Source organism: Ranitomeya imitator, chromosome 8, assembly GCF_032444005.1.
Source record: "Ranitomeya imitator isolate aRanImi1 chromosome 8, aRanImi1.pri, whole genome shotgun sequence".
Taxonomy (NCBI): Eukaryota; Metazoa; Chordata; class Amphibia; order Anura; family Dendrobatidae; genus Ranitomeya; species Ranitomeya imitator.
Genome location: NC_091289.1, coordinates 176129994 through 176149022, shown reverse-complemented (window position 1 = coordinate 176149022; position 19029 = coordinate 176129994). Strand labels below are relative to the sequence as shown.

Below are 19029 nucleotides of genomic sequence, written 5' to 3'. Positions count from 1 at the left end.
GTCCCGCTGCTGGTCCGGTCGGATGGGCGTCTCTGGTCCGCTGCGGCGCCTCCCATCTTCATTCCAAGACGTCCTCTTCTGATCTTCAGCCACGGCTCCGGCGTACTTTGTCTGCCCTGTTGAGGGCAGAGGATAGTACTGCAGTGCGCAGGCGCCGGAAAGGTCAGAGGCCCGGCGCCTGCGCACTGCAGTACTTTGTCTGCCCTCAACAGGGCAGAGCAAAGTACGCCTGCGCCGGAGCCGTGGCTGAAGATCAGAAGAGGACGTCTTGTAATGAAGATGGGAGGCGCCGCAGCGGACCAGAGACGCCCATCCGACCTGACCAGCAGCGGGACCGCCCCTGGGTGAGTATAATCTAACGTCTTTTTCTCCTCTTTCAGGTAACATCGGGGGCTTATCTACAGCATTACAGAATGCTGTAGATAAGCCCCTGATTCCGGTGGGCTTACCTCACCCGCGAATTTCGGGGTGACAGGTTCCCTTTAAAAGCAAAAAATAAATAAAAATAACCTGAACTATCCTTGCAGCCATAACATCATGTACCATCAAGTGATCGCTGACCTCAGTGGTCTCGTACTGTATGTACTAGCATTGGCTGCTGCAGTCACGTGGTTGTCAGTGAAGTAAAAGCCGGAGATGAACGCAGGAGCAGCGGAATCTAAAAATTACTAAAAGAATTATACTTAAACCCTCCTCCACCACCCCCTGTTTTCTTAAATCATTTAACATTACAATCTTTTTTTAAATTTTTTTATCAATGCGCCACTTTTGCACTAAGCGATTGGCTGTAGTGGATAAAAGAAAAATATCAGAGGATTGATGGGAGAAATTTTTTTTTTTTTTGAGTGTGACCCCCTCCTCTATAATAATATCAGTATGGTTTTACATGGAAATCGTAAAACTGCGAGACTATTAAAGGGGTATTTGGGCACTACGCTTTTCAATATCGGTGACGTCACTTCTACCGATACCTGTCTGGTCCATATGCTCAATCAGCAGGGCTGTGCCCCCGTCCTATTTTAACAAATACTACAGGTGTACAAGTGAATGATATCTTCTAACTAAGCACATGACCCGACAGGTATCAGTAGATGTCATTACAAAAGGTCAGAAAACACCGGCAACTGTCAAACCTTAAAAGTAAGGGAACCCTCACCTGTCCTGCAGTAACTCCTCGTTCACTGCGTTGCTGTGATCCGGCTCCTTCCATGACACATTCTTGTCCTAGTAACATAATTATAGGGTAAAATATACATTATATTATATATACTGTACATACAGTGGGTACGGAAAGTATTCAGACTCCTTTAAATTTTTCACTCTGTTTCATTGCAGCCATTTTTTTTTCTCATTAATGTACATTCTGCGCCCCATCTTGACTAAAAAACAAAACAAAACAAATGCAGCACTGCAAACAAAAGAGAGCACAAAAATGAACTGTAAAAACACATTAATTAGTTCCGTCATTTTTTTGCTAACTAATAGAAGGGAGTTTTTATCTAAAATTGAATGGTAGATTAAAGGAGCTTGACTGTATGTGCTGCACCTACCTCCTGGTGAAATCTACAAGCTGTGATCAAGGTCTATCAGCGTGTTCGACATGGAGATCAGTAATCAAAATCAGGTCAAGCTGCAACCACGCCGCAGAGAGCACTGCCGTCCTCGCAACATGAGCGATGTATAATGGACTTGTGGACCTGTAAATGCTGCAGTGCACTAATTATACGGTAAGTGTAGAGAGAAAGATCCTGAGAGGAGAAAATGATGAGAGTAATGTTCCCAGATCAGGGTAGAGATCTAACCAGTGCTGTAATGTGACTGACCTGTCACCCACCATTAAGTTCTTATTAGAAATGAACAAATGTCTGTCACTGGTAATCCCTGAACACATTAAGCTTTGCACTATATGGCAGCCACTTTCTTGCCTGAACGACGCAGCAGCCCTTTTCCTGCCTGAATGTTGCGGCAGCCCTTTTCCTGCCTGAACGACGCAGCAGCCACTTTTACTGCCTGAATAACGCGGCAGCCACTTTCCTCCCTGAACAATGCAGCAGCCCTTTTACTGCCTGAACAACAGAGCAGCCACTTTCCTGCCTGAACAACGCAGCAGCCCCTTTTACTGCCTGAACAACGCAGCAGCCCTTTTACTGCCTGAACGACGTGGCAGCCACTTTCCTGCTGAACGACGCGGCAGCCACTTTCCTGCCTGAACAACGCAGCAGCCACTCTCCTGCAACAGCCATTTTGGGCTACTGCTATCATGCCAGTCATTTTGCCATGTTGGCCTTTGGATGACATGGCATCATTTTGTGCTACGTCATAACAATTTGTTCTCTAGGCAACATGACAAACGTTCCGCTATGCGTTACGAATCAGCCATTTTGAAGCCCTCATACCAATGTAACCATTTTGTGTTATGGGATACACAAAAGACATTGTGGTATGGAAGACACGGGAGCCATTTAGCCCCTGTATATTAATGTAGCCATTCTTTGCTATGCAGTCATGTACACTGGATAAGTCAGTTGTACACTGGATAAAAACACAGACATTTATAACTACCGGTATTCATTACACGGCAGACATTTTATGGGGTTCAAGTCAGACGGCGCTCCAGAATTTTCCAGGACTTCTTCTGAATCCAAGCCTTGGTGGACTGTAAAGTATGTTTGACATCATTGTCACGTTGGAAAATACTTTGGTGCCCAAGGTTCAGCCTTAGTACATGAATGAATTCATCTTGCCCTACGAAAATTCTAGTGCCAATGAAAACAAAGCAGCTCCACAGCATCACCGAAACACCGTCATCCTTCACTGTAGGCATCACCAAGTCATCATCGTGCTTCACTGTAGGCATCATTGAGCCACCACCATCCTTCACTGTAGGTATCACCAAGTCACCATCGTGCTTCACTGTAGGCAACATTGAGCCACCACCATCCTTCACTGTAGGTATCACCAAGTCACCATCGTGCTTCACTGTAGGCAACATTGAGCCACCGCCATCCTTCACTGTAGGTATCACCAAGTCACCATCGTGCTTCACTGTAGACATCACTGAACCTCTGCCATGCTTCACTGTAGACACCATAGAACCTTCGTAATACTGCACAGTAGGCAGGTTGTTTTTTTCAGGTTCATTTTCCTCCTCCAGACATACCTCTCATGAAATAGGCCTGAGAATTTCTAGTTTTGCTTCCTCACTCCACAGTACATAATTGCAAACTTTCTGTGAATTAATTATAAGTGTTACACACCTGTGTATCTCGGGCTCAGTTTCCTTCTCCTGGGTCTGTTGTCCTCTGCGGTGCTCTACTTCAGGTTTTGCAAGTTGCCCAGAGATGATCTATTACATCATCTCCCTAAATCTATTTAAGGCCCATTTAGACACACATGTGTCTTGGGATTGAGACTAGCTCCATTACCTGCATTTCATGTGTTTTTAACTTGCATTCATCCCTGCTGGGTTCCAATCCTGCTGCTCCTGAAATTCCTGTGTGTGCAAAGTCCTTCTGTCAGGATTCAAATCCAGCAAGCTCCTGAGAACCAGAGGGCAGCTCTTCCCTCTGAGCTATTCAGCTTGCTGGACAGCTCCTTGCTAAACCAGATACTAGTACCTGTGTGGTTCATGATTGTCTCCACCTTGAGTTCCTGATTGGCTCAACCCTGTGATCGCCTGATTCAACACCCTACTTAAACCTGGCACTGCACTTCCTCCTTTGCAAGATTATTGAGGTACCGGCCTTTAGTCTAGCTTCTTTCCACCTGTTGCTTATCCTCCCAACTATACTGCAGCTCCGTGTACCGACCTTTGGCTATATCCTGACCATGACACTTGCTTATCTTCAAGATTCTACTGTTGCTCCGTGTACTGACCTGTGGCTACTTCCCGACGACACTACCTGCCAGTGCTGTCTCTAGTGGCTGCAATATCATTACTCCAACTCAGGTTAGTCCATAACATCATGCTTCCTGTGTCCCTTCCCGATCGCTGCACCAATCCCCAGGGTTCGTTTGTCCACCTGGATCTAACGCCTAGAGGATCCACCTCACCAGGTGAGCCTAATATGATTTTAAGCCATTGGTGCCAACTTTTTTTAGTGCTTTTGAGTCAGTAGAGATGATGTCTTGGAGAGTAGACATGGAGACTTAACATTTAGCATGCACCTTACAGTGTGAATTGAAACCTCAATGGTTGCTGAAATCACTTGCCTCCTCAGGAAACCGGTGGCAGCTAGCGACAGCTTCCTGCCACGTGTAGTGTAGCTGGTGATCCTATAACATTGAACTTGTTTATCTCTAAAATGGCTTTCTATCTTGTATCTTTATCCTAGTTTATGCAAGAATATCTATTTTCTTAACCTTTTGAAACATTCTAGACTATTAGTGATTTGGAGGCCATTGCTCATGAAGAATTTATTTAATTTTACAGCACTTTACATCATCGCTGTCCGCATTGGGGCTCACAAACCAGATTCTCTATCAGTATGTCTTTGGAGTATGGTAGGAAACGGAAGTACCAAGCAGAAACCCACAAAAACACGGGAAGAACTAACTCCTTGCAGAACCCAGGACCCTAGCGCTGCAAGACTACAATGCTAATGACTGAGTCACCATGCTGCACATATGAATGCACTAAGAATCTTCAGGAACGCCGTCAGAAGCCGGTGTCTGGCTGTGCATCACATTTACAGCAGGTTATAACAGCCAGAGGGGCTCTACCAAGTACTAAAGATGCTTGTCACGAAATAGTTTAATAATGCAGGAGTCAGCAAAAGTGGCATTTTGGAGAAACCACTTCTATTAATTTTGTTCAATTATTTCCATTGTTATTTACAGCATAAAGTTTGTAAATTTTGCTAAAAAACCTAGTTTGCAGTGGGGGCTGAATTATTTTGATTTTGCAACTGGCTGCCATTTGAGTTACAGATTTCCTTCACCATTCATAAAAATGTATTAGAAAATTGATATTAAATACAAACTACGTGGTGATGGGTGAGCAGGTACCAAATACCAAGATGTCCTTTACCCATTAAAGTTGTGTATTCCATCTACAATCCCCACAATGAAAAATGTTTCTCGTCCTTGACGCACAATTGGATTTCCATCATGTTATAGAATCAGAGAAAGGGGAAAAAAAGGCGATGTGAAGTAATGAGCCACAAATTGATGAATATTTTTAATTAAATGTTACTGAATTGAGAGAAGGAATGAAAATTCCTGTGGGTTATCAATTTGAGATAATCTAGGGAGGCCTTGGAATCGCTGGTGCTTGCCATTCACTGCTCATGCCTTTAAACTCCCATGGCAGCCGAACATTTGTAAAACTCAACATCAGAATCAAATTTCAAAGCTCAGCGAGCTCTCCTGCTAATATCTTCTTGTTAGACATCTGATCATTTGTACTGGTTAGCTGTAATTACCGGCTGCGCTCACAGATTTCAGATTTTTTTTGCTAAACTTTTTAGTCTTTGCTTTACGTTACTGAGCCCCCAAACTGCAAAACATAGGCTGGATTATCAGATGGGTACAGGGAAGTGTTCTGAATTCACTTTCGGAAGGAAGGCCTAGTGACACTGAGCTCAGTGTTCTCTGCATATGTGTTAATAAGGCTCCATTCCCAGTTCTTTTTGCTTTATAGTATTGATGTGTGCAAATGACAGCGACCACTCAAAAAATAAATCAGGAATAAGGCAAAATGTTTTCTTTTTTACATATGTTATGTTGCTGATCGCCGCCAGGGTAAAGGTGGAGGGCCGAGTTGCCGCTAGGGAAAAGGCGGAGGGCCAAGACGCCGCAAGGGGAAAGGCGGAGGATCGAGTCGCCACCAGGGAATAGACAGAGGGACGGATGGCGGCGGAGGGTTGAGACTTTGCAAAGGGACAGGTGGAGGGCAAGATGCCGCAAGGGGAAAGGCGGAGGGCCGGGACGCAGCAAAAGGAAAGGCGGAGGTCCGGGACGCTACAAGGCAGAGGGCTGGGAAGTCGCAAGGGGAAAGGCGGAGGGCCAGGAAGCCGCGAGGGGTAAGGCAGAGGGCCGGGAAGCTGCAAGGGGAAAGGCGGAGGGACGGGACGCCGCAAGGAGAAAAGTGGAGGGCAGGGGCGCAGCAAGGGGAAAGGCGGAGAGCCGGGAAGCCGCAAGGGGAAAGGCGGAGGGCCGGGACGCCGCAAGGGGAAAGGTGGAGGGCCGGGATGCCGCAAGGGGAAAGGCGGAGAGCTGGGACACCCGCAAGGGGAACGGTGGAGGGCCGGGACGCCGCAAGGGGAACAGCGGAGGGCCGGGACGCCGCAGGGGGAAGGGAGGAAGGCTGGGACGCTGCAAGAGGAAAGGTCGAGGGTTGACCGCTGCAAGAGGAGAAGTAGTCCGATTATCTCTTCTCAACGGTATCCTTAAAATATCAAACTAGTGCATGTACAATAACAAGGACCCATACAGATCTGCTGTTTTCAGCTCTGGCATTGGAAGGATGTAAAAAGTTTCCATGGCTGGAAAGGCTCAGTACACGGTGCATTGGCCATTCTCTAGTACTGCAGATTAGCTCCTATTAAAGTGAATAGAAGCTGAACTGTAGTACCCGCTACACTGAGAATGGAGCTGTGCCGAAGATGTGACTAATTCACTAAGAGTTGTGTTTCGCTTTATAAACTTGCCGCATTTTATTCCAGAACGGGTCAGTTTAATACTTGGACATCATCCTTCGTAAGCAATGTCTGTAGGGGGTATTCGCACTGTGACCATGATGTGCATTTAAAGAAAACCTGGTTACTTGTCATGAATATGTATTTTTTCCTTTTGTTCCTGCGCCCCTCCGTTCCTGAGATATGGCCTCTTATTCTCCATATGTAAACGTAATCTTCTTATTCAACTGGTTGTCATGCTAAACGCAATGTACCTTTTCTTGAGAACCACGCCCCGTTGGATAACAAGATTAGATTTAAATACAGGGAAGAAGGGGCCATATGTCTGAAATGGAGAGGAGCAGGAACAAAAGAAAAACATCAATGGATTCAGGAGAACGGTGGCATTTACACCAAATAAAGAAAGATTACCGTATACATTTCTGGCAACTGAAGGCTCCTATATAAGAGATGCAGCCCAGCGTATAATCATAGACTTTCAGTTACATTTAAGTCGGAGATATTTGATTTATATGATTAATTTAGAAGCCAATCAGTAAAGCAATATCCAGAAACTCACATAATGTAGCCTCCTCTGGACACTGTGTGTACTTAATATACTTCTGACTCGCTCATGTGTTTCCTTCCAATTAGCTGATGCTCGGAGATCGGTCTGGAACCTACAAGAATCAGATTTACAATGTATAATGATTATTCGATGCTACATTCCGAATTCTGCTAAATCACTGGAAACAGTCTACAACCTTGTCGTCAAGCTGCTCTAACAGCTTAGCTAATTTCCTGTGATGCCGGAGGACGGATATTTCTTCCTAGCGAGTGCGTAGTGTAAAGACATCACTATCCAGAGAAAAATCAGCACAACAAGCTGGGTGTAAAATATAGAGTCAACCAGGGATGCTGGGAGATTCCAGCTCTGGGGTATAACGGTCATGATTCTACTGCTCAATGTGTCTTGGATGCAGTGAGTGACAGCTCGGTCGTCCAATCTAATGCATTGGCGTGCTGAGTTGTTGATTTTGATTCACAGCTCAGTCGTCCAATCTGTGACTGGGAGGTGCTGAGCTTCCTTCAGGTGTTTCCTGTTCTACGTGATGTTCCAGCTACTTAAAAGTCCCAGATAGCTGCCAGTCGTAACTTTCAGCTCAGTGTGGTGTGTTGTCTGAACTCAGACATTCTGATCTTCTGTTGCCAGACCCTAGATTTGCCTATTGACTGCCAGCTGGTATTACCCTTTTTGCCTTGACGCACTCTGACCTTGGAATTCTGACTCTGGACTGTGACCTGATTATGCCTTTGTCTCTTCCTCTCTGTTAAAGACATATCCTCCTGGCTCTTGACTTCAGATTCTTTGACTACCTTGAGTCACAGCTTGTCCATTAGAAGTAACTCAGCGTCATAAGAACATAGACAAGCCGGCCTTGTTCATGTGTCAGGTAGCAATGATGGCTTCACACTAGGCCAGCTAATCAAACAAAACTGGGGATGCCGGTACCGCGGTCAGGGAACACCGACAGCGGCAGTTGGATCAGGGTCCTGCGAATTGATCATGAGATCACAGCTCAGCCTTCCTATGGTTTTTATTCCACGACGCGTTTTGGCATCTTTTTCAAGCGTAAAAAAACACCTGTAGGGCAGCACGGTGGCGCAGTGGTTAGCACAGCAGCCTTGCAGCGCTGGAGTCCTGGGTTCAAACCCCACCAAGGACAACATCTGCAAAGAGTTTGTATGTTCTCTCCGTGTTTGCGTGGGTTTCCTCCGGGTTCTCCGGTTTCCTCCCACATTCCAAAGACATACTGATAGGGAATTTAGATTGTGAGCCCCATCGGGGACAGTAATGATAATGTGTGCAAAATGTAAAGCGCTGCGGAATATGTTAGCGCTATATAAAAAATAAAGATTATTACCTGTATTGAAAAGGACACTTGAAAAAGATGCCAGTCAGGTGTCGAAACGCGTTGTGGAATAATAATCGCTCATCTATAAAACTGGATCAAAGAACTTTTTTTCGATAGCACAGCCTAAAACTGTTAATTTTTCTCTTCTTGCCAAGCATCTTGGTGAAGTTCATCCCCCAGTCCAGGGAAGCAGCAACCAATATTAAGCTATTATAGGAGGCGCGTCTTCACAACTCGCTCAGCTGAGCACATTACCTGGATCTACTGTATCTTTTCATGAAGGTATTTGTGCGCTCTGCTTCCATACAGTCTTCATCTATCGTGGGGTGGATAGCAGAGCACAAAAAAACGAAGAAGCAGAATAAAAACTGAAATTCTAGATGGCCTCTTAAGAGAAAGGAACAGTGATCTACAGTGAATGGAAGTATGTAAAGCATATATAAGAAAAGTGCATAGTGTAATCAAGGGGTGCAGAGACGCATAAAAAAAATAAACAGGGCTTCCATAAGTTTTCAGAATTTATTACTATCTCATGATTAAAACGTTACATGAATTATAAAAATGTAAAATAAAAGGGTTTTATCCAGGGACCCCAAAAAATTGCATTTTGAGCAATCTTTATCATTAAGCAGTTACATCTGAATTCTGATTTATTTTAATGGCTGCGGAGATCGTGTCAGCGCTCAAAGTGAAGCTCGGTGCACATAGCGTAGAGCACCTGGTGCAACAGCAGCCAGAATGGTCACATCTACTTCTATATACCACATAGGCTTATAAATACGTATATATATGACCACAACCAACCCTTGCTCCATCCATAAAATGATTCTTTAGCGTCTTCGCAAACATCCGGCATGTCACACAACAGAAGACTTAATCCGTGAAAGAAAGGTACTCCATCCATGGTGCATTAAAGACCTACTTAGTCAATGCAGCATAATGAAAATGATCAGAAAAACCTAGAAAAAGGTCCAGAAGTGACTTATTTAGTGACCGCACTGATCCATCCTTACATCGACACTGCACTGAATTTTCATTTTGGTTAGAACGAAGGCAATAAGTAAAGATGTGTGATTCTCCGGATGACGCCACTAGGTTGCGCTGTCGCCTCGCTAATAAAACACAGAGTCAGCACCGGACGGGAAATAATTAGCCGTCCTTTACGGCACAATCTTAAAAATGGAAATAAAAGGGATTAACGCTAAAATGTGAAGTCGTAGAGTCATAAATTGCAGGCTCGCGTTACGTAAATTCATCAAGACCGCTGCGCAAAATCCCGCCCGCCCCAAGTGCTTAAGCCTCAAATCGTGGAAAATCTTAACGATTGTGTCTGTATATGCTCAATACTTACTATAGGGAAAATAAACTGTTCTTCAACCAGAAAATGCAAATAAATTTGGGAAAACTGCCATTGTAATTAACGGAGAAGGAAACAAGTCAACAAATCCTACTGGTCAGGACTTGTTACCAAATTCGTTATTTGTCCTGGCTTTATTTAATTACAGGGAATCCATCAACAGGTTTTTGCTATGTAATCTGAAAGAAGCATAATCTGGGGTCAAAATCCTGATTCCAGAAATGTATCACTTAGTTTTCTGGATGCAGCAGTTGTGATAGAATCACAGTTTTCTCTGCTACAGATCTAGCAGAGCCCTGTATAACCCCTCCCCCATCACTGATTAGCTGCTTTCTCTCATTATACACAGAAAGTAGCCAATCAGTGGTCGGGGCGGGGTTGGACTAGGAGGCATGAGGCAGCTGGTTCTCAGGCGATAATCTCTTGCTGATAAAACACTGATTGTATTGAAACAGCAACTCACCGCCCAGTAAGTGAGATAGTTGGAACTAGGGTCTCTGCCCCTACCTACATCATGCAGATTTCAGGGAATCCATCAGCAGGTTTTGCTATGTAATCTGACAGAAGCATGATCTGGGGTCAAAATCCTGATTCCAGAAATGTATCACTTAGTTTTCTGGATGCAGCAGTTGTGATAGAATCACAGTTTTCTCTGCTACAGATCTAGCAGAGCTCTGTAGAACCACGCCACCATCACTAATTAGCTGCTTTCTCTCATTATACACAGAAAGTAGCCAATCAGTGGTCGGGGCGGGGTTGGACTAGGAGGCATGAGGCAGCTGGTCCTCAGGAGATAATCTCTTGCTGATAAAACACTGATTGTATTGAAACAGCAACACACCTCCCAGTAAGTGAGATAGTTGGAACGAGGGTCTCTGCCCCTACATCATGCAGATTTCAGATTACAAAGGAAAAACTGCTGCCAGATTCCCTTTAACATATTGGGACCCCTTGCTAAATTTATTTAGCTTGCAACATATTTGCCATTTTTACCCCCTCACCACCAAAAAAAAAAAAATCTATTTCAGACAAGGCTGTGACCAATTCTGCACTTGCAATCAAAGTTACACGACTTCCATTGTAATCAATATTAGTAAACTGACAAACTTTGACGGTGTTGTGTCTCAGTCCCGCAAGGTCTTCCAACACACCGGACCTTCAATAACGACACGCCAATCATTCTATACACATGTGCTATAAAATACTTCTGACGTAATCCGCTCCTCAATCACTGTTCTGGTATCTTTATTGATATCAGACGTGACTTTACAAGATCCTTTCAGGCGCCGCTTCTCAGACCAATCAAACTTACAGTTTAATTAACGGCATTGGAAGATGATGCATAGACTTACAGAAGGTCAGCGGACACTGGCACTGGAGCCGAAGCCTCCGACAAGTCTCTGCCTATCACTGCTCATCAATTCATCACTACAGCCCCTACAGATCCCTCCGACGTAACAGATTTTGGGTAAGAAATGCAATGCATTACTCTGTACGTTTTCTCCACACGTCGGAAAATCGCTCAGCGACGGGTCCTCGTTGGCTATAATGGAAGCAGGATCCGTCGCTGACCGTCAAACACAGGAATCCAGTGACGTATGACGTTTTTTCATTCTGAGCATGCCTGGAACCATTTTTCAAGTCCGGAAAAGTAGAAAAAAAATTAAAAAAAACACTCTTCTCTCTCTCCAGAATTTTATGCATTGAAATTCAGGTACTAACAAATTCGACGGATCCGTCAGGTTACTGAATGCGTTACATCCGTTTGGCAATCTTTTTACAACATCCGTCGATACGTCGCTCCGATGCATTATGACGGCTGTCTCAAGATGGAAGTGTGAAAGAGGCCTTACTTGACGGTATCCGTGAGTCCTATTTTGATTAGCGGGCCTGGTGCAACGTCATCGTTGCCGTGTCAGGCATGTGACGTAATGCCAGGCCGGCTACTCAAAAGAAGAATCATCAGGGAAGTGTCGGTTTTCAGGGCTCCTGTCCTGATGTGGCTGATGGACTGGGTCCTGCACACCAACTTTAAATCCGATATATCAACTGATTTACTTTTAAAGGGGTTACAATTTAATTATTTTCTTATGGGTCTACGAATTTACAAGAAGGTAGTTGCTATCTACTTTTTTTTGTCATGATCCAGACCGGGTTTTGAGTCCTGTCTTCCCTTTTCCCGGTCTGATCATGTCAGGGGTTAATTTTTCTCAGACCCAGTCTGGTCTCAAGTTTGCTATTTAGTGCCGTCCTGCAGATCATGTCAGTTATAGTTTCTGCCTAGTGCTGCTGTCAGCTGACTCTGATTGCTCCGATTTGTCCTGCTGCGTTTGCTGTCTAAACCAGTGTCTGTTTTCCCCTGTTCCCATCTTGACTCTGTATCCCTTTAGTGTGCAGACTCCCTGGTTTTGACTTGGCTTGTATCCTGACCTGTTTCTGTCATTTTTCATTTGGCTTATCCGCTCCTGACTGTTACTGACCCCCGGGCTTGTTTCTGACCTTGAGTTTGCTTTTTCATTTGGTACTGTGCTACAGTCAAGCATTTGACCCGGCTTACTTAGACTATTCTGCTGCCACCTGTTCTAGCCTCAATGTTGCACTGCAGGTTACCTGTTAGGTGCAGACCTACTTCCTCTCTACTGCCATCTACTGAAGCTTGCATCTACCTGCATTGCAGCAGCATGACAGTTTTGCCCGATGCCAATTTCAGCCAGCTAGAGTGGTCATGGACCGCTTCTTCGGGCAATTCTGAGGCTTCCGGTGATGTCACGTCGACAAGGGAGCTGTTTCACTTCCGCTCCGCTCTGTTGACAAGGCGTGACTGCAGATATCATGCCAAGTGACAGTCAGTTCCTCACTGCCTAACTGGGGAAAGTCCACTATTTATCAGAATAATGTCGGCAGTAACGCCTCGTCGAGAGAATATCCTGGAAGAAGAGCTGCTCTGTTGACGTTAAGGCTGGGCTATCGCTCGGAGCCGGCACTGGGCAGAACAGGTAGGTAGTTAGCATCTGTCTGCCTGTCAGTTCTTAGCCCCAAAAGGCAAAAAAAAAAATAAAATGGTCCCGGAAAACGCCTTTTAATTGAACTTAGCGTATGTGTGAGATAAAAAAAAAATATATTATTTATCCACCCAAGAAGATCAGAAAATGATCTCTGAATCACCGTGAAATATGTTGGTGCTATACAAAAAGCAACTGACCTAGACATAAAGTCAAGTCATGTGAATAAGGTCCAGTATCAAAGGAGACAAGGGGAAAAAATGTAATTAGGAGAACCCTTTGCTCCGACTATAAAGAAAAAGCCACTCCAGTAGAGCGGTATTCATTGTCATACTTTCCATGTTCCTCGGCCCGAACAAACATTCCGCGGCTACACCGGTTTAAATTGTTTATTGATTTCAATAGATTGTATAAACACTTAGGCTAGGTTCACATTGCGTCAAGTACATGGCGTCAAACGGATGCGTTAAACGCATGTACAGAAACGGAGCAAAAATATGTGAAATTCGTCGTCACGGTAACGCTAGCGTTAACGCATGTGATCGCGTTTTTTCATTTTGATGTCCGTTTACGAAGTATCCGTTTGTCTGCGTTTGTCACTGTCAATAAAGTTGTTCTTTTTTTTTTGTTGGTAAATATTGGATAGAATATTTCTATTTTATATTTACCACTGGCAGTTGTGGCGACGACAGACGGCTAGGGACCTTTTTTCTTTTTTTGTCCTCCTTGTGCCACAACCTATTGTGTATGTAAAATGTAAAAAAAAATATTTTAACATTAAATAATGTTAACATTCATTCTACGGCAAAACACTCTGTCACGTGCAGGAGACTTTGTGTGAGTGGGATATTTTAATGGCCGAAGTCACATTTCCTGTCACATGACCACATGTGACCACCTTCAAAAGCTATTAAAACGTGTGGTTCTATTTGGAAATTTTTCATGATTTGCGTCTGACTGCGTTTGCCATAGCCTTCTATGGCAGAATGAACGCTTCCGTTAGTAGTGCGTTAGCTTGGCCGGACCCGAAAACGCTGCAAGCCGCGTTGAAGGTCCGTCAGAAAAAAAACGTTATGTGACAAACGCATACCAATTTAGGGATGCGTCACGATGCGTCAGACAATGCAAGTCTATGGGCGCGTTAGTATGTGCGTTACATTGCGTTTTTACTACTTAAAAACGAGTCCGTTAGACGGACACACCTAGCGCAATGTGAACCCAGCCTTAGGAATTATTGCTCAGCGACCTGAAGAAAAAAAAAAAAAGAGCCAGATCAATGGGAGACCTTCTCATAATTCATTTCAAAGATGCTCTGTCAAGTGTGATCAACCGGCCGGCTCTCCGGTGTGGCGGGGAGGCACGCTTCACCTCTGTTTGCATAGCGATAAAGACGCAAATAAAAAGGGAAAGAGACGAAAATAAAGAAAGCAAATAATCTTCTGTCTCAACAGAAAGATTTCTTGATTAGCCGGAGTGACAACGGCGAGACTCTCGACGGGATTAAAGGCCGGTTACTACAAGCTGAAACACACACACACAAAAAATAAATAAAAAAATTCCAGAGAACGATTCACGCTCTGACGGTTTATCATTCGATTTAAAGCCCTGTCTCAAATGTCAAACAATTATCTTTTTAAAACAAAGACATGCTGGCAACATCTGTGGGGACCGCCGCGCCTTGCACGGAAAAAAAAAAGACAAGGCACACAGAATCCCTGCAAATACATCACTCAACTTTTCCGGCTTCCCCAGAGGGTGCGCATGTAGGAGGGAGAGTAATCACCGGACGGGACGGTCTGACTGCTTAGGTTATGAATGACGTAGAGTCTATGATATATAGAATTTAGATTAAAGTAGTCCGAAACTGTCAATGTCTGCACTCTCCAACAGATGTCAGGAAGAGAAAGATGCGACCTGTCAAACTGCGGTGGTACATCCTTTTGTTTTCCAGAAGATGAGCCGCTGTCTAACTCGTTCTTGTATAGGATACAAGAGGAAGTGTTGCTGTGTTGGGAGCTATAGCCGTCGACCAAACAATCTAATGTGTATGTGCACCCTAAGCCACCATCGTGACGTCTCATTGCAGTAATATTCTGTATAACACTCCCATGCTTACTGACCCTTCACCACTCCCATGCTTACTGACCCTCCACCACTCCCATGCTTACTGACCCTTCACCACTCCCATGCTTACTAACCCTCCACCACTCCCATGTTTACAGACCCTCCACCACTCCCATACTTACAGACGCTCCACCACTCCCATGCTTACTGACGCTCCACCACTCCCATGCTTACTGAGGCTCCACCACTCCCATGCTTACTGAGGCTCCACCACTCCCATGCTTACTGAGGCTCCACCACTCCCAAGCTCACTGAGGCTCCACCACTCCCATGCTTACTGAGGCTCCACCACTCCCAAGCTTACTGAGGCTCCACCACTCCCAAGCTTACTGAGGCTCCACCACTCCCATGCTTACTGAGGCTCCACCACTCCCATGCTTACTGAGGCTCCACCACTCCCAAGCTTACTGAGGCTCCACCACTCCCATGCTTACTGAGGCTCCACCACTCCCATGCTTAATGACGCTCCACCAATCCCATGCTTACTGACGCTCCACCACTCCCATGCTTACAGATGCTCCACCACTCCCATGCTAACTGACCCTACACCACTCCCATGCTTACTGACCCTCCACCACTCCCATGCTTACAGACGCTCCACCACTCCCATGCTTACAGACGCTCCACTACTCCCATGCTTACTGAGGCTCCACCACTCCCATGCTTACTGAGGCTCCACCACTCCCATGCTTACAAACGCTCCATCACTCCCATGCTTACTGAGGCTCCACCACTCCCATGCTTACTGAGGCTCCACCACTCCCAAGCTTACTGACGCTCCACCACTCCCATGCTTACTGACGCTCCACCACTCCCATGCTTACAGATGCTCCACCACTCCCATGCTTACTGACCCTCCACCACTCCCATACTTTCAGACGCTCCATCACTCCCATGCTTACTGAGGCTCCACCACTCCCATGCTTACTGACCCTCCGCCACTCCCATGCTTACAGACGCTCCAAAGCTCCCATGCTTACTGAGGCTCCACCACTCCCATGCTTACTGACCCTACACCACTCCCATGCTTACTGAGGCTCCACCACTCCCATGCTTAATGACGCTCCACCACTCCCATGCTTACAGACGCTCCAAAGCTCCCATGCTTACTGAGGCTCCACCACTCCCATGCTTACTGACCCTACACCACTCCCATGCTTACTGAGGCTCCACCACTCCCATGCTTACTGACCCTCCGCCACTCCCATGCTTACAGACGCTCCAAAGCTCCCATGCTTACTGAGGCTCCACCACTCCCATGCTTACTGAGGCTCCACCACTCCCATGCTTACTGAGGCTCCACCACTCCCATGCTTAATGACGCTCCACCACTCCCATGCTTACAGATGCTCCACCACTCCCATGCTTACTGAGGCTCCACCACTCCCATGCTTACAGACGCTCCACCACTCCCATGCTAACCGACGCTCCATCACTCCCATGCTTACTGACCCTCCACCACTCCCATGCTTACAGACGCTCCATCACTCCCATGCTAACCGACGCTCCATCACTCCCATGCTTACTGACCCTCCACCACTCCCATGCTTACAGACGCTCCATCACTCCCATGCTTACTGAGGCTCCACCACTCCCATGCTTACTGAGGCTCCACCACTCCCATGCTTACAGAGGCTCCACCACTCCCATGCTTACTGAGGCTCCACCACTCCCATGCTTACTGAGGCTCCATCACTCCCATGCTTACTGAGGCTCCACCACTCCCATGCTTACTGAGGCTCCACCACTCCCATGCTTACTGAGGCTCCACCACTCCCATGCTGAGGCTCCACCACTCCCATGCTGAGGCTCCACCACTCCCATGCTTACAGAAGCTCCACCACTCCCATGCTTACAGACGCTCCACCACTCCCATGCTTACAGATGCTCCACCACTCCCATGCTTACTGAGGCTCCACCACTCCCATGCTTACTGAGGCTCCACCACTCCCATGCTTACTGAGGCTCCACCACTCCCATGCTTAATGACGCTCCACCAATCCCATGCTTACTGACGCTCCACCACTCCCATGCTTACAGATGCTCCACCACTCCCATGCTTACTGAGGCTCCACCACTCCCATGCTTACTGAGGCTCCACCACTCCCATGCTTACAGACGCTCCACCACTCCCATGCTAACCGACGCTCCATCACTCCCATGCTTACTGACCCTCCACCACTCCCATGCTTACAGACGCTCCATCACTCCCATGCTAACCGACGCTCCATCACTCCCATGCTTACTGACCCTCCACCACTCCCATGCTTACAGACGCTCCATCACTCCCATGCTTACTGAGGCTCCACCACTCCCATGCTTACTGAGGCTCCACCACTCCCATGCTTACAGAGGCTCCACCACTCCCATGCTTACTGAGGCTCCACCACTCCCATGCTTACAGACGCTCCACCACTCCCATGCTTACTGAGGCTCCACCACTCCCATGCTTACTGAGGCTCCACCACTCCCATGCTTACTGAGGCTCCACCACTCCCATGCTGAGGCTCCACCACTCCCATGCTGAGGCTCCACCACTCCCATGCTGAGGCTCCACCACTCCCATGCTTACAGAAGCTCCACCACTCCCATGCTTACAGACGCTCCACCACTCCCATGCTTACTGAGGCTCCACCACTACCATGCTTACTGACACTCCACCACTCCCATGCTTACAGACGCTCCACCACTCCCATGCTTACAGACGCTCCACCACTCCCATGCTTACTGAGGCTCCACCACTCCCATGCTTAGTGAGGCTCCACCACTCCCATGCTTACTGAGGCTCCACCACTCCCATGCTTACTGAGGCTCCACCACTCCCATGCTTACTGAGGCTCCACCACTACCATGCTTACTGACACTCCACCACTCCCATGCTTACAGACGCTCCACCACTCCCATGCTTACAGACGCTCCACCACTCCCATGCTTACTGAGGCTCCACCACTCCCATGCTTACTGAGGCTCCACCACTCCCATGCTTACTGAGGCTCCACCACTCCCATGCTTACTGAGGCTCCACCACTCCCATGCTTACTGAGGCTCCACCACTCCCATGCTTACTGACGCTCCACCACTCCCATGCTTACTGACGCTCCACCACTCCCATGCTTACTGACGCTCCACCACTCCCATGCTTACTGACCCTCCACCACTCCCATACTTTCAGACGCTCCATCACTCCCATGCTTTCTGAGGCTCCACCACTCCCATGCTTACTGACCCTCCGCCACTCCCATGCTTACAGACGCTCCAAAACTCCCATGCTTACTGAGGCTCCACCACTCCCATGCTTACTGACCCTACACCACTCCCATGCTTACTGAGGCTCCACCACTCCCATGCTTACTGAGGCTCCACCACTCCCATGCTTACTGAGGCTCCACCACTCCCATGCTTACTGAGGCTCCACCACTCCCATGCTTACTGAGGCTCCACCACTCCCATGCTTAATGACGCTCCACCAATCCCATGCTTACTGACGCTCCACCACTCCCATGCTTACAGATGCTCCACCACTCCCATGCTTACTGAGGCTCCACCACTCCCATGCTTACTGAGGCTCCACCACTCCCATGCTTACAGACGCTCCACCACTCCCATGCTAACCGACGCTCCATCACTCCCATGCTTACTGACCCTCAACCACTCCCATGCTTACAGACGCTCCATCACTCCCATGCTAACCGACGCTCCATCACTCCCATGCTTACTGACCCTCCACCACTCCCATGCTTACAAACGCTCCATCACTCCCATGCTTACTGAGGCTCCACCACTCCCATGCTTACTGAGGCTCCACCACTCCCATGCTTACAGAGGCTCCACCACTCCCATGCTTACTGAGGCTCCACCACTCCCATGCTTACTGAGGCTCCACCACTCCCATGCTTACAGACGCTCCACCACTCCCATGCTTACTGAGGCTCCACCACTCCCATGCTTACTGAGGCTCCACCACTCCCATGCTTACTGAGGCTCCACCACTCCCATGCTTACTGAGGCTCCAC

At 47.0% G+C, this 19029-nt stretch overlaps 1 protein-coding gene across 5 annotated transcripts in view; it reads right to left on the bottom strand.

Moving 5' to 3' along the window:
• Positions 1 to 19029, bottom strand: part of SPATA6 (spermatogenesis associated 6) — a 71292-nt gene that overhangs the window by 4714 nt on the left and 47549 nt on the right. For all 5 annotated transcript variants that reach the window (XM_069737954.1, XM_069737953.1, XM_069737955.1 and 2 more), the window contains 2 exons: positions 7198 to 7297; positions 1157 to 1224 (listed from right to left, as the gene is read on the bottom strand). In XM_069737954.1, the coding sequence (XP_069594055.1) occupies positions 1157 to 1224; positions 7198 to 7297 (168 nt within the window). The remainder of the gene's footprint in view (positions 1 to 1156; positions 1225 to 7197; positions 7298 to 19029) is intronic.